We start from the raw sequence: 15,015 nt of genomic DNA, 5'->3' as shown, positions 1-15,015 counted from the left end.
GAAATCGAATTGAGGTTAACGCTATCAAAGTGTGTCAAGTATCTAAAATGTCAAATGAGATTATGCGTGAAATCAGAAGCACCTACATATTTTGTACGCTAATAAAACGCAACTGTACCTGTACAAAATTGGTTGTTTGCATATGTTGTTTGTAACCGTAACGGACAAATTTACGTCAAAGCTGCCAACCACATAAAACAGAAAGTACTAGACGAGTAGCTGCCAGTCTTATTTTTTATTTACTCGGTTGATATTGATTAACTCTACTTTATTTATTTATTATATTATACAAATTTACGTATCTATTTTTTTTTATTTATGTACACAGTGGGCCGAAAAAAACGGTACAAATTTTGTACTCTCGTATCTTCCTGAGTTATTAAGTTTTTGAAATGATTAATATACCAGTGGAAAGCCCAATTTTTATAAAAAATGCTGTGCAGTCGACATTGCTTAGCTTCACTGATCGAATGATGATTATTGAATGAATGATTGAGTGTATGGATTATTATCTGCCAATAAAAGTATGTAATTGCCATTTCGATTTTTTTTTTTCGTTCATTGTTATGTGAAAACAATTTTTTTTAATTGCTTTTAATAAATGACGAACTCACATACATACTTCTTTGTCCCTGTTGTGATTTCCTAAAAATGAAACTTTACTTTTTCCAACATTTATTCACATTAGAGTAAATTCTTGTTTCATCAGGCACATTTTAATTTTTATACTTTTTTTTATAAATTAAAAAACTGATGACACTTGGTCATTCGGAAAAGAAAGTCGTCAGCAGATCAAGCAGTTGGTTCGTTGACCTGTGCAGATTAAAAATAAGCTGGTATAATTGGTTTTTAATTAGGTGAGAATTTGATGACCGGTTAGGGTGCAATTAAACTACCTTGTCTGACTTCCGATTTAAAAGGGCTCGTTAGAAATAAAAGGAACGCTAATAAACAATAACGATTTTAATAAGAGTTTCGAGTGGAGGGAAGTTCGCGAGAGGCCTTAGAAGTTTAGATTATATCCGTGCCTTTAGACAGACAATTTCAAACGACTGTTGTTAAATGCTCGCTGGCCCACTTAGTGTTTATAACAGATTTAATTAATTAATTTAGGCGCTCTACAGCCTTTTCGTAATCTTACAGCCAGTTATTACTTTGTAAGTATAATAACTGTAACACTACTCGACAATTTGAAAATTAATATCTTCATAAAATGCCCCTCGCTGCGAACTGCCATATTATTTAAGAGCGTGTGTCGCCCTTATGAAAGCTTATGTTCTTATACCGTCGTCGGCGACACAATACCATTACCTGTGGATAGCTGGATGCCCCACGCGATTTATGACGAAACGCACATTATTTTTATCCCATCGTTTACCACAAAACTCCCCCTTACGAGATTTTACGCCGCCGTTTGTATCCACCGAAGAGATAATTGCTCGTCACGCTTTAAATCCCACCGATTGACGAATAAATTCCGATAGATTCGCGCCACTGACACCTGTCAGCGAACACAGATCAACCCTTTTTCCGGCGCTTCCGATGAAGTATCAAGTAGTGTTGACCGCATGAATTTGTGTTTAGTGCTTTTTGAACAAGATAGATATTCCTACAAATTGCTTCCTGCGTTCGCAGGTATGCATTTAGTAACATATGGTGTCAGCAGGCTAATCGCGTTATTGACAGACAGTTGTGCCACCGTACACAAGCCCCCATTATCGCACCTTTCATGTTAACACGTTCAACAACCTAATTTTTACCCCATCTCCAAGAAAATTATTTACCCGCCAGGTATTCGTCCAACGAGACGAACATGTACCGATGACAGTTGACAGCTGTCATTCACTCGACTTGTTTATAGTTTTGTTTTATGAGCAGCCGTATCAGTTTTCAGAGATGCATCTGTAAAAACTGGTGCATTCAAGCTGTTCTTATATTAATTTTATTGATGGAGCACATACCAATAAACTCGTCTACTCAGAACTGAGAATGTCGACACCACTATACGTTTAATAAAATAAGAAAAAACTGCAGACACCTTTTTTGATTCAATTACCAGTCCTGCAGGATTATCACCATTTATTATATTTCTCGGGAGAAAAACGCGACTTGTACAGACTGGTCCTGAAGCACGATTCTAGATGATGAAATAACAAGTTGTTAATTTTTGGTCGCGAGGGTTTCGTTTTGGGGACACCCCGTATAGTTGCGTGTTGATCGGTGTTGAGAAATGCGCTTCTGGGCTAGGACGACGTATTGAATAAAGGAAACTGAGTTGATTTATTTTCGCATCACGCCCAGCGTGCTGTCCGCAAAACAAGATATTAACAAAGTTTTGATGCGGCTGGACATGGGGTAGGTATATAAAGCTATTAATTTCGAATTTATCCCTAAACTATAGTCATTAACATAAACATATCAGGAGATGACCTCGATTAGGACGAATTCCCGATCGTATTAAAAAATTATAAGCACATAAAAACGCTTATCTCGTGATTGTTCCGTCAAGTGGGTTCAATTCATAAACATGCTTTGACAAGCTCTAATGATCGCGCTAATAACTAATTTGACTTAATTTAGATTAGACTACTGAATAAATCCACCTGTTGTGTTTTTATTCCGTACAGATTATGTTTAATCTGACTAACAAAAAGCTATTTGACAGGTTTAAGATCGTAACATATGGCGGATTCGATATTACATTTATATTAACCATGCATATGTTACAACACTTAGACGTGTAATTTGTTCCCATCAAACTTGCATCACTGATGGTGTATTATCTGATTTCGAAATTATCAGACCACGTTACGGAATACACGATCTATATCAAGAAATAACTCCATCTAGACAACATTAGAAACTACAAAATTGCTTTCAAGCAAGAACACACTACAAAGTACTGCATTATTATAAATGTTTGTCACATCGTAATGTGCTGCGGATTTGCCGCCTACAACACATAGTAAACGAAATTATTGATGTGATTACTTGGTTGCCTAAAAACAAGGGGCTTTTAAATCATAACAGGTTTATTTATTTATCTATAGGGATAGGAATGGATTTGATATCATATATTCTTATTTTGTTAAGTTTCAAAGTTCTTGTTCGATCGATGAAAATTTTATTGAAAATAACAAAAATGTACACGTAGTACCTAAACAATGTACCTAGTGTTGTCAAATTAATTATTATTGAAATGGAACATACGTTGCATTTTGATAATTAGACATTAAAAGAAATATTGCTCCCGTTTCAGGAAATAAACAATTTTCGTTGTTGCTAAAGTAAAAATGTGTTTATGTTTAGGCGTACTCACGAAAGTAACTAATGTCCTACACGAGATGGTCTTGAAGAAACCTCTTTTGCTGCCTTAGGTAATTCAGGATACTTTAATTAACACTTTGATAAATGCTGAACAACGTAAACCGCAAAGTGACAAGTGTAAGCTGTCATATGTAAAATTTACTAATTTAGAAGAAGCGGCAAATCTATACAACCAACTACGATGCTAGAAACATTTGTATAACAATCCTGTATAAATATTTGGAAAAATTCTGTTTGCTTAGATTTCGCCTGCTTCTAAATTTTCATGTAAAGCTGTTTGTGATCTGATGAAATAGTTTCAAGAAAAATCCAGATGTAATATCACCTACTGTCACTTTGGCTATTACCCCCATTTTTTTCAAAATTCAAAAATTGTGATTATGGAAAATAAGACGAATTTCGCTTTCTACTACAGAAAAACAAGCCGTGTATAAATATTGCTTAGAGCGAAAATAAATTAGTCCAGAATTAAAGAAGTATAACATTTTTGAGAAAGCTGGAGATACAAAGATAACATAACCTCAAAGACCATTTAGGTTTGATTTGACGCAAGTACAGCCAGATTCAATAGTAGTGAAGTTTCCTAAACACATTATATAGATTTGTCAACAAGAAATTACTCCCTAGGATTTAGGGATATTCGTTACTAGGTTGCCATAAATTTGGTTAGGTTGGAGGCTGTGTGGTTTCTGGTGACAAACTAAAGATATCGTAACCATGTCAAAAATTTAGGTTGTCAGCGCTTGTACCGTGAGTTCGAAAAAAAAATTAGAATTGGCTGTGACCAAAGATTTCAGTTGGCAATTCGTTAAGATTTCAATTATCAGATATCAGTCTTAAAAGTTAGGTTAGTGATTTTGAGAACGTTGAAATCTTGATTTTCATAAAGGTGTGAATTATGTGTGACCTGTCGGCTGTAATTTCCTCAGCTAGTGCAATGAAACAATGAGATTTAAACTCCCGCGCCTTTATTCAACGGTGAGCACGCAGCTTGTTTATAAATCGATCCAACGATCAATATTCAGGAAGGTTATGTTATGGGGGCTCTTATTGTCAAGGGGTTTAATTTCATGCACAACAGACACACGATAGGAAATCACAACAGACACACGATAGGAAAGAAAGTGCAAATCTTTTTAAAGGATAAGCTGAACTGTACCAAATGATAGGTTAGTTTCTTGGGTTAATCTCCGGATGGATTTATTTGGGGTCTCTGCAATTCTTTGTTCAACCTCTTCAATATTTTCAGCTGTTCTTTTTGTCAGTCGTCTAGTGCCTTTTTTGCGCAGAACACTACCTGTTTCCAAAAACATTTTTACGCATTTGTAGACTTTCTGGGGGCTTGTTGTTGTGCCTTCAAAGTCCGGAAACTTTTGTTGAAATTAATCAAAAACTCGAGGTGTCGAATAGGACCATTCGCCGTTCTCAAGTCATTCTCCATTTCTGAAGTAACACTACACAATGAAATTTTTTTGCTCTAAAGTGAACATATTTTAATAGTCAATAATTAATAATGACAATTACCATTGTAATGACATTTGAATTAAATGTTTACGTGTTCGTAACTGAAGTGTATTAATCACGGCCTTCTCGATTTTTTTAATTTTTGATCGCCCGGTATTAACTATTATTAAACTTTACTCATAATTAGGTACCATAAAATGATAAAAATCGAAGGGCTCGCCATTCTGGAATTATTAAATTGATTAATTTTTTTTAAATTGGACTTGCACAAAGAATCTCTCAGTTGATAGTTGACAGAATACGTCAACCGTCAACATCAATGAGTAAACAACCTTAAGCATTCAAAATTACTTTTGAAAATTGTAGTCAACTTAAAAAACGTAATTTCCCTAAAAGTTCTAATCCTAGGGAATAACTTCTTGTTGATATTACTTTAATATTTCTATTTTAGACAGACGTTAATCTGAAAGTATATTTTTAATTCAGAATAAGTGAAAAAAAAAATAAAATTCGTTGAGAATTGAATTTGTAATTTTTCGAATCCTTCTAAGCTAATATATTTTTTAAATTTATCATGTTTGGACGTAATTTGTGATCTTACCGATTAGTAAATCGCATGAAAGTGTGTAATTAGTGTAACGAAAATATGAATGTATATTGTATAAATCAGTCCGGAACGAAAGTAGACGTGAATAAATTCATCAAGATGTACGAGAATTTGAAGCGGGTATAAAATATTGTTTTCTAAAATAAAACCTGACAGGTCTACGAGGAAATATGCATATATTAAAGTTTTTCCGTGTGCAAAAAAAGCAAGTTTGTACGTTAGGGATTTGGTTGGTGATTTGAGTTGGTGTTTAACATCAAACGGCTGCTCGCACCTCCAAAGCGTACTAAATCCTTTCCCGGATTTGTAAACGAGTCCGGGTCTAAACGCCTGTATGTATGACTGACCATTTATCATTCGTGCACCCCCGCCCTGACTCTTTAGACACCCTATTTCAACAGCGCCGACCGTCGACCACCGACCGTCATCATGTGTGATTGTTCCCCATTTCCTTTGCATTTCTTCAGCAATGCTTGTTGCTGCGTTTTATTACGTGTCTTTTGTGTATTGTAGGACGGGCCTCCATAAAACGGGATGTTTGAAATTTATGGTCGGGGATGTTAAATATCGAATTAAAATACTTTACAACCCGCGTGATTAATTCGCCGAGAGGACGAGAGGTTGTACGACAATGTTTTCAGTTTCGCGATAAAATCTTACAGCTGTGTTTGCCAACAATTTGGACGTGAGTCAAGATCGCGAAAAAACAAGAAGAGTATGTATATGAGAGGGCCCAATAAAATAAATCCATAGAAAATGTAGCAAATGTCTTAACATAAACTTGGATGCTATTGTTTCCGGCTGTAGGGTTAACAGAGCGGTTTGAAGTTGGGTAGGAAGCAATGGCGTGCGGCCCATTTCCTCCCAAAACTGTTCTTCACACTCACATGTTCTCATATTCACACATCCACCCCACCGCAAACTGCCCCCATACCCGTTCATATTATGTCGCCGATATAGATATAGACTCATTTGAATATTTAAAGCCTCCTTTATACACACTTTCGAAAACGTAATACCTCTACAAACAGAATTATTATCCTAGCTATGGCTCGTCTTAATATATAGCCCGAGAAAATTTCGCGAATTATACAACGCGACATGACCTCAACCCCGCCGCTTTATTGCTCATAAATTCAACTCGTTTGAGACGTACCTCATCTAATAACAAAGCAATTGCGTCCACCACGTACCGAGTTACCGACAAAACTTATACAAACCACCTTGCATGATCGATTCCTGAATTGCGCCACTTAACAACCAACACACGCCTCCCTTAAAGCCGCCAATCTCCACCGGCCGCAACAAACGGACATTCTCGCCCTCTTTCAAACATTGTTAGCCATAAATCCCTATGTCATTTTTTCCCAAGATTATCCCCGTGTCCGCGAAAGCCACTTACAATCATACCGCTTTTTATGAACAGCTAACCGCTCCCGTACATCGTAAACACTCCAATACACCGAAACATTTCCGTCTTTGATCATTTTTTCGACTGGACGTTCGAATATTTCTCTTGCTTATTTTCGCTCCGCGATCGTAAAAATTAAACACCTTTTAGAGAGGGTGTAAAACGGAATTGTTGCGGCCGGGATTACATTCCAGCGCAGCATTGTGAGGAGCAGATTACGGTAGACCAAACACACAATCCTGCGGTAAGTCTGTCGTCGAGATGGGTGATAAGTGGCAAGGCTAACACGCTGACGGAAGTCGTGAGCATCCGGAAAGAGCCTGACCGAAAGAGTCGTGGGTTCAGGTTGGACGTTCAATCTGATGAGGTATTGATGATTCCGTCGTGTCTGAACCAGCTGAACCAATTACATTTCACAAATCCTTTACACACCGCGTCTCTGCGGTTCCCCAACGGGAGATCCGCAGGATTATCTCGCACCGCTTCCCTACGACACCGCTTGAGGACCGCATCTGCTGACAGTTTAGATAATAGCCGACACTTATCTATATGTAGATGCGGTCCAAAGCTCCTGAAGCTCGATAGTTTTTTCATTTTCACAACATTAAATCATATTAGGTATCCTGCTCCACCGCATCAAATAAATTAAACATATGCAACCAACAATACACAATACTCTCCACAATCTTTCGAATTAATTAATTATGCCATTGGTCTTTGAGAATGTTTTAATTTAATCTGATTCGTCCTCTAGTTATGTCTGGAATAAAGTAGCAAATAATAGAAATCTTCCAATCGCAGTTTGGTGGTCTTGTAATGAAACGAGTGGAGTTTCTGGTGTACTGATGGTATTAATGACAATGCTATGGCGCGACCGCTGCGACTAGTTCTGAAATGAATTAAGTTTGTCGATTAAGGGACCCTTTCGCAGGAGTTAGTATAACCGATCCCAGGATTGTCGAACTTTTCACGGAGAGTTTCTTATTGTTGGGAAATGTCAAGGAGAAAGAGCGACGTTCGCCAACATACTAAAGACACGAGTAAACAAACAAACTAAACTTTTATTAAAACCAAACAAAAAATGAACATAGAGAAGGCCATTTTGACAAGACGAAAGCTTTGAATCTTAGATATGTAACTTGTAGCAGCGAAAGAGAGAAAGACGAACTAGAAGAAGTAAAAAATTTAAAAATTGATTTGGTATGAAGTGAAATACAAGCATATTGGTAAATATTTAAAAAGAGTGTTCTGTCACAAACAAAGTAGTATCGGTTTGAAAAAATTAAACATTGTTAGTTTACGAGAGGAATACGAAATCATAAATGTTCGACTTATGCCTTTTTGGAATATATTGTAGCCTATAAAAAATATATTGTATTGCTAACACCATTTATTTGTCTGTCGTCATGTTTTTTGACCGCGACGAGCTTTTCGATCTTTTGACCGTTACAATGAGTTTGCCGCGTTTGTATCTGTTCGGCGAACAAAGTACGTCTTAAGAAAGGTGATCTGTGAAAAAACAAGAAGTATTCTGGTAGTGAAATTGGGATGTGGAGATAAGTAGAGGTGTGTGAAAAAGTGAATCCACCGGGGTCAGCGGATGTAAATACGGTGATCGATCTCCCGGGGCGACTGTAAATAGGTAAATGGGGAGGTTGAGGATTTTGCGAGATGTCAATCCTGCTAATGATACCGCACGACCGCACCAAATTACCCCGGCGTTGCGAAGCCGAGGTGAGGGGAACCCCTGGAACCATATGGCGCCTATGAGAGTTAGTTTTCCCGTTTGTAATATTCCTAATGACGAACACACGCGCGGCTCGTCTGCTGCACTGCAAGCACACGTACTGCATGAAAACGCAACTTTTCGCGAGCCCCTCGGAGGTGAGAAGCGGCCTCTATAATGAACCACTCGATCGCCGGGGGTTCCCATCGATTGCACCGAGGCGAGGGCTGTTCGAAATTAATAAACGATTCTAGTTCGATTGGAAAACAAACTTTGCTTTCCTTCCGGACCGCCCTTATTAATTTTTCTCTAAACGAAAAAAGGACAACCGATATGCTAATCCGTCTAGCACCTTTTTTCATTAAATCGCGACCGGCGTCTCGTTACGAAACAATGTCAAGAGGAAATAAAAGATACAAGCTGAAATGAGAAAACAGAAACGAACTCCCAATCGACAAGCAAATTGCTAAAAATCTACACTACACGTGTACTTCAAAATTACAATCACATTTTTCCAAAAATTATTGTGTCACTAGAGTTAACCTGTTGATAATTACCCAAATTTAATCTACTAATCTGAAAGACCAGAAATGAACAACATTTATTTATTATCAAAAATGGAACAAAACATCTAAATTAGCTTCTCATGAAAGCAACATTTCAGAACTTTTAAATCTAAGAAGAAACTTCAAATACAATTTCTAAACCAACACAAACGAAATGACAACTTTTCATTACACAATTATTTCAACAAAAACACAAAACAGTGAAGTATGACTGTGCTACAAATTCATGCTTCATTCTACTTCTAATATTGAACTTCAATTAAAAACAAAATTTACCAAAAAGTAATATATCAGGTAAGACAAAAATGATAAGACCAGAACAGGCAGTACTTCTTCTGCGAAATCCATACGGTCGATGATCAATCTGTTTACTAATGTATTGTTTTCCTCTTCTGTAGGTTCTTCCGAGGTACTTTGTTCAGATGGTTGTTCTTCACTCTTCAACGGCCAGCTTAACTCTTTGCTGAGATCGATCCCGTAGAGTTGCTCCAGAGATATTCTCGACAGTTCTGTGGACATTTGAGCTAACTCTATGCATGCCCTCATAGTCGACAGCATTCCGCTGAGATTTATTGGTATTTCAGTAGGTGTCTCTACTATGGGAGTAGGACTTGGTAGATTTTGACTTTTTTGTTGTTTGCGTTGCTTTTTCGGTGCTACATTCACGTTTGGTAATTTACGCCAGGATAGATTGGAAGTTTTAGTTTTGGATTGTTTTTGTTCTTCTGGTCCTTCCAAATCTGCTTTGGTCTGTTGTTTCCCGCGTTCACGTTTGGGTGGCGTCTGCGGTTTTGCAGGCATCTTTTGCTTTGGTCCGTTCGTGTCACGCGCTTTTTCGTTGTCTCGTTTCTTCTGCTTTGGTGTCTCTTCGGGGGATGATTTCCGGGACTTTGTGTTTCCTTGTTTCTTAGATTGTTTTTGGTGCTTCCCTTGTCGAGTTTGACCCATCTGTTCTATTTGCGGTTTGATGCACTCCCAAACTGTTCGTGTCTGTGGTTTTGGTTCGAACTGAGGCAGTCCTCTTGTATCACGCATGTCCGGCTTTGGTACCCTTCCACTTCCTGCTTGACCATTATTTGAGTTGGGATGTTCTCTAGTTGTTTCACTCTCTTCTCTCGATTCTTTTTCCTTTGAGATCTGCCTCTTAAACTCCCCACGAAAGGGTGGTGCTTTATACTTCGGTTGTTCCGGCTCTACTGGTTGTTCTCGAGGTGGTGAGATTTCGTGCTTTGGTTCCTCATGCACCTTTTCCTGTCGGTCGTTGTTAGAACCATCTTCCTTTCTTCTATCTGTTTTTTCTTTTTTAATAGGGATGAAGTCTGTTTTTAAATCTGGCAATAAATCCCATGTTAATGTCCGCAACGTTTCTACGTTTTCAGTCTCAGCTTTTTCTTCTGTGGCTGCTGCTGCTGCTCCTGTAGCATCCACAGCAGTCGGTCTTGTTATTGGTGGTTGAGTATTAGTCTCCGAAGACATTTGAAACGGTTCTCCTTTCAAATCATCTACTTTTTGGTCTTGCTCGGTTAAAGTTGCCATCGTTATTCTTACAGTTTTCATGAAACGATCTGTATTCACTGTGTGAGGAAACGCTCTTATAGCTGCAACTACGGTATTCATGCACCTTTCCATAATTTCACTCACCAATACGTCTTCAGGTGGAAAATACAAAGGCACTCCACTTTCTAGTGGTCTTATTTTAAGTATGCAGAGAGCCAAATGTCTCTGTTTTAATACTACAGAAAGCATTTCAGCTATCATGAGTGGAAGTAGACGCGTCAAAGCTTCGCAATTATCAAAAAGCTTGATCAAAATTTTTTCCATAGAATCAAACTGTTCTTCGTAGTCATTAGTAAAAGTTTGTCTGATATTGAAAACGTTTAACGCTAAATTCCACAACATATCATACAACAAACTGTGTGTTGTTTCCTCTACGTACACGTCATTGACCCACCAATACATTCTTTTCATCAATCGTGAGAAAAAACGTGAGAGTTCATTTTCCGATAACACAGCTAGGTGTTCACTTAGCAGTGTAATAGCACGGGGTGGCTTGTCAAAAGAAATCGTTCGAGCAATATCTAATAGGACTTGTCGTTTAAGAATCGGTCTAGGTCTTCGGCTAAATTCAAATAACGAAGAAAAAATACCAGGGAAACCTGATAAAGATCGAAAAGTTTCAGGAAGCGGGAATATTCCAGTTATGGGATAGAACATAGAATGGTATATCGGCTGGTAGGGAGTTGATGATACATCTATGTGCGAGGGGTATCCTGTTATTGGGTACGAACCCGAAACTGAAAATAATACGTTATATTAGAACAAGTCAAAAAATGATTTTCAACCCTGAATTTCAAATACTTGTGATATTAATTCTACTTCTACTTTTAAAGATGATTTACCTGTTGAGGTACGTATTTCTTGAAGAAAATATGTACAAGATTAATACAAGTTCTGTACCTACAAATCCCAAAAGTGACGAATTTGCTGACATTTTCCTTAAGCTATACTCAACCAGACTCTAACCTCCTAAATTTTGTCTTAAAAGAAGAAAAACATTTTTTTTTGAACTAATAACTGGTGGATTGTTGTCATAAATATCACAAAAACCGTTAACATTCCACATTTCCAGTTTTACAGAAAAATCTTTTTCCTCAACCAGTGCTGAGGAGATCCTGTATCACCCCACGAAGAGAACCACCGAGGCGCGGTGGTGATGGTTGAACTGGTATCAGTGTTATTTCATTTGGTCGTTGTGCGAATGGTGTTGTATCGCATCTCGTAAGTCATAAATGGGCTCTAATTCGAAAAATTAATTTTCAAACTGTGTCTTTTAAAAGGAGGTCTACACTATTCGTGACTTACCTTTGCTTACCAACGCTTAAAAATTGAACAACAAAAGAGAAAGGTCTTTCTGACGTTATAAAAATCTAAAAATAAAACTAATTTTTTTTATTTTTAGATCAAAATCGGAAAAGAGGAGTTGTAAAGTGAACATGAAGGAAATCATATACCTAAAAAGTCCTCCATTCCTCTTGGGCCCGTTGGAAAAGCATTCCCCACCATCAGACGTACCAAGCACTAAAGAAAATTGTTTGAGAGGTTAATAGGGAAAAATATTAAAAAGGACCCATCAGTTCTGGAGTTAGACCATAATTTGTGATAAATTGTACTTGATAAAATTAACCCCTTTATGGGGGTTTAAGGAAAAAGTGGTAGAATGTAGAGGATTGCGTAGATGTCTGCAAATTAGCAAACGAGAGCAACACATAACGGGTGGCTTTTTAAATTTGACGTCGAAGTTGGCGTTGAAGAGTTGATTGTGAAAGTGAACGCACCACCTGATCACGTGTTTAAATCTAACCTCACTTTTTGTATTTTTAATATGCAATTTGAAAAATCAGTCTTTTTTAGATGAGTGGTTCTCAGCTGTTTAAATCTAACCTTACTTTTTGCGTTGTTTGTGTTTTTAATTTACAGTTTGAAAAATCAGTGTTTTTAAGACGAGTGGTTCATTCACAATCGACTCTTCAACGCCAATTTCGACACCAAATTAAAAAAAAAACTTCCTTTATTATTAAAGTAAATTCTGGATGGATTGGGTATTTCAAGGTCTAATAATTTTATTGTTTGCCTATGTGATTATGTCTTAAAATAGTGACACGCAGGGAACCAATATGATGCGAATTTAGCGTGATGGATTGGGTATTGCAAGGTCAAATAATTTTATTTTTTGGCTATGTCTTCTAAACACTAAATAGTGACATGCAGGGAACCAACAAAATGCGAATTTAGCAATGCTCAATCCAACGTGAACGGTGTATACATCTTGTTCGTTTTTACTTGTTGCTTCGTCAAGTTTGAACGCGCCTTTAACCAGTACTTGATCTATTGTCGGGTCCAATTCACAAAAAAAATCTTTAAGCCTGGCTCAGAATTTAGCAAAAATACAGGGTGATTCTGAAATAAGTTTGGAAAAAAAAACCCGGTAATTGGTGATAATAAGTAGAAGTTATAGACAAAAATATTTTCTTATAAAAGTTTTTTCGTTTTCGAGATACAAATGATTGAAAATTTGGTCAAAATTGCTAGTACACTGCTAAGTTAAAGGTAATTACCTGATTATTTTGGTAGTTTAGCAACAATAATAATCAAAGGTAAAAGGTGCCCATCAGTTACAAACTCCTCTCGATCATTTCCAAAGAAACATTTGCACCTTCGACTTTATTGTGGAATTGATGTAACAATTATTGCTAATGAAGTGAACAAACTCGGACACATTTTCCCTATTCATAGGCGTTGAAAATACAAGAATATAGGGTAATTTCCATCCTTTTGATTTCACCTCCAAAAGCCATTTACGCAGAATTAATTTGTGTGGATACTCCACATTTTTTTCCAAACTTATTTCAGAATCACCCTGTATACTAAGGAATAGAAAAATATTAGATTGTTAGTGACCAACATAATCTACATCTAGTTTGGTGATTTTGATACCAACATAAAAATCATAAAGTCACTTGTTTTGCAACAGTTTTTCCATTTGGAATAATGGACTCGGCCAAGATGGTGGGCGGCGAGAAATATTTCTCATTTAAGACCTACGAAGCAAATTGTTGCTTCTACCAAACCACAATTCACAAATAGTAAAATTCGTCAATGTACTTACATTTTCACAACTGTGATCCGGGCAAATGCCTTCGCAGTCAGCTCGTATCGGATTCATTTTAACCCTAGAACCACCCCGAAAATTTAAAATCGAAGAAATCGTACCCTCACAAATTCCACTTACCTGACAGGCACAACGCGACGATAATCAACTCGTAACCACAACTTTTTAGCAAATTTCAGCTAAATATTTGCACAATCTGCCACCACAACTGAGAAGAAACGCACAGGACACTCAAAGATGCTGGACGAGGCACACGTCAACAATCATGGCTTCCGAGCGATATCCGCGAATCGACCGAAACGGCGGAATTACGTCACGTCATCGATTATTGGCTCCAAATTCGAATCTCGATCACCGTTCGATTTTTTAATCATTTACGAAAACGGTCCAAGTCGGACCGATTGACTCGTTCCACCCTTTCATTATTTAATTTGAACCAATATTCTTTTTATTAAATTACCCGATATAAAGCAACCAAAAGTTTCCCACAATAAATATTCACTACACGTGCACATTTGTAAAATCATTGTCTTCAACGTTGAAAACTGAATAGAAACTTTATGACCGTGCTAAGTTCAGTGCAAGTCTTTAGACATTTTAATTAAAATGAAATCCGTTCCGCTCTTAAAATTTATGTCTATCCTGTTGAAAGTTTTTTTTTTTTTTTGGTAGGAGTGTATTATTTGAAGCTCATTTTTCTGTAGCGTTTTGAGAAGAGGCCAAGAGGGAGAAGCGTCGTCTTGCATGTAATTAGAATGCATGATCTAAACGACTTAATGTCGAGCAAAATGTGAAATTAATTGTCCCAAATTAACCCTTCCGTTAATTTTAAAGAGCTATAAATCTTAAACCTTCATTTGGAGGCGCCGATCAAAACATTACCATCGTCGAGCAATCATACGTAGGGCCAGCTGTTGCAAGCCCCCAAGACACCACTAACAACCACTGTGGCGAACGTACAGCCCCACTTAATCATCAAAAGGAAAAAACTGTTGCAATTGCGCTCTTTGAACTGCGGTGGTAATAGAATTTTCCCGTTTTTACAATCCCCTGTTTAGCATATGACTCCGCACTTGATCTGGCGAGAAGTCAAATATTTGTCGGCATTTTAAGCAGGAAGAAAGAGGGGTTGAAAAGAACACCGAACCGCGAACAAGCTTTACCTTGCCGTTAGTAGATCAAATACGTCAATTTATTCAAGCTTTTATGAATAAATTACAGCGGAGCGTTCTTTTCAATGGGGAA

At 37.3% G+C, this 15,015-nt stretch overlaps 2 protein-coding genes across 4 annotated transcripts in view; both read right to left on the bottom strand.

Annotated features, from left to right (window-relative positions):
• LOC138139899 (E3 ubiquitin-protein ligase Rnf220-like) overlaps nt 1-15,015 on the bottom strand; it is a 75,252-nt gene that overhangs the window by 3,883 nt on the left and 56,354 nt on the right. The gene's annotated exons all lie outside the window — the stretch shown is intronic.
• On the bottom strand, nt 9,127-14,399 carry LOC138139898 (uncharacterized). Its single transcript, XM_069060478.1, has 4 exons — nt 13,891-14,399; nt 13,768-13,831; nt 12,113-12,179; nt 9,127-11,395 (listed from the first exon to the last, which is right to left on the bottom strand). Exons 2-4 carry the CDS (start codon nt 13,822-13,824, stop codon nt 9,357-9,359), a joined length of 2,163 nt encoding a protein of 720 aa, XP_068916579.1. The 5' UTR covers nt 13,825-13,831; nt 13,891-14,399; the 3' UTR covers nt 9,127-9,356.

Source organism: Tenebrio molitor, chromosome X (genome assembly GCF_963966145.1).
Source record: "Tenebrio molitor chromosome X, icTenMoli1.1, whole genome shotgun sequence".
Taxonomy (NCBI): domain Eukaryota; kingdom Metazoa; phylum Arthropoda; class Insecta; order Coleoptera; family Tenebrionidae; genus Tenebrio; species Tenebrio molitor.
The sequence above is the reverse complement of the archived record's forward strand: the minus strand, read 5'-3'. Positions and strand labels throughout refer to the sequence as shown.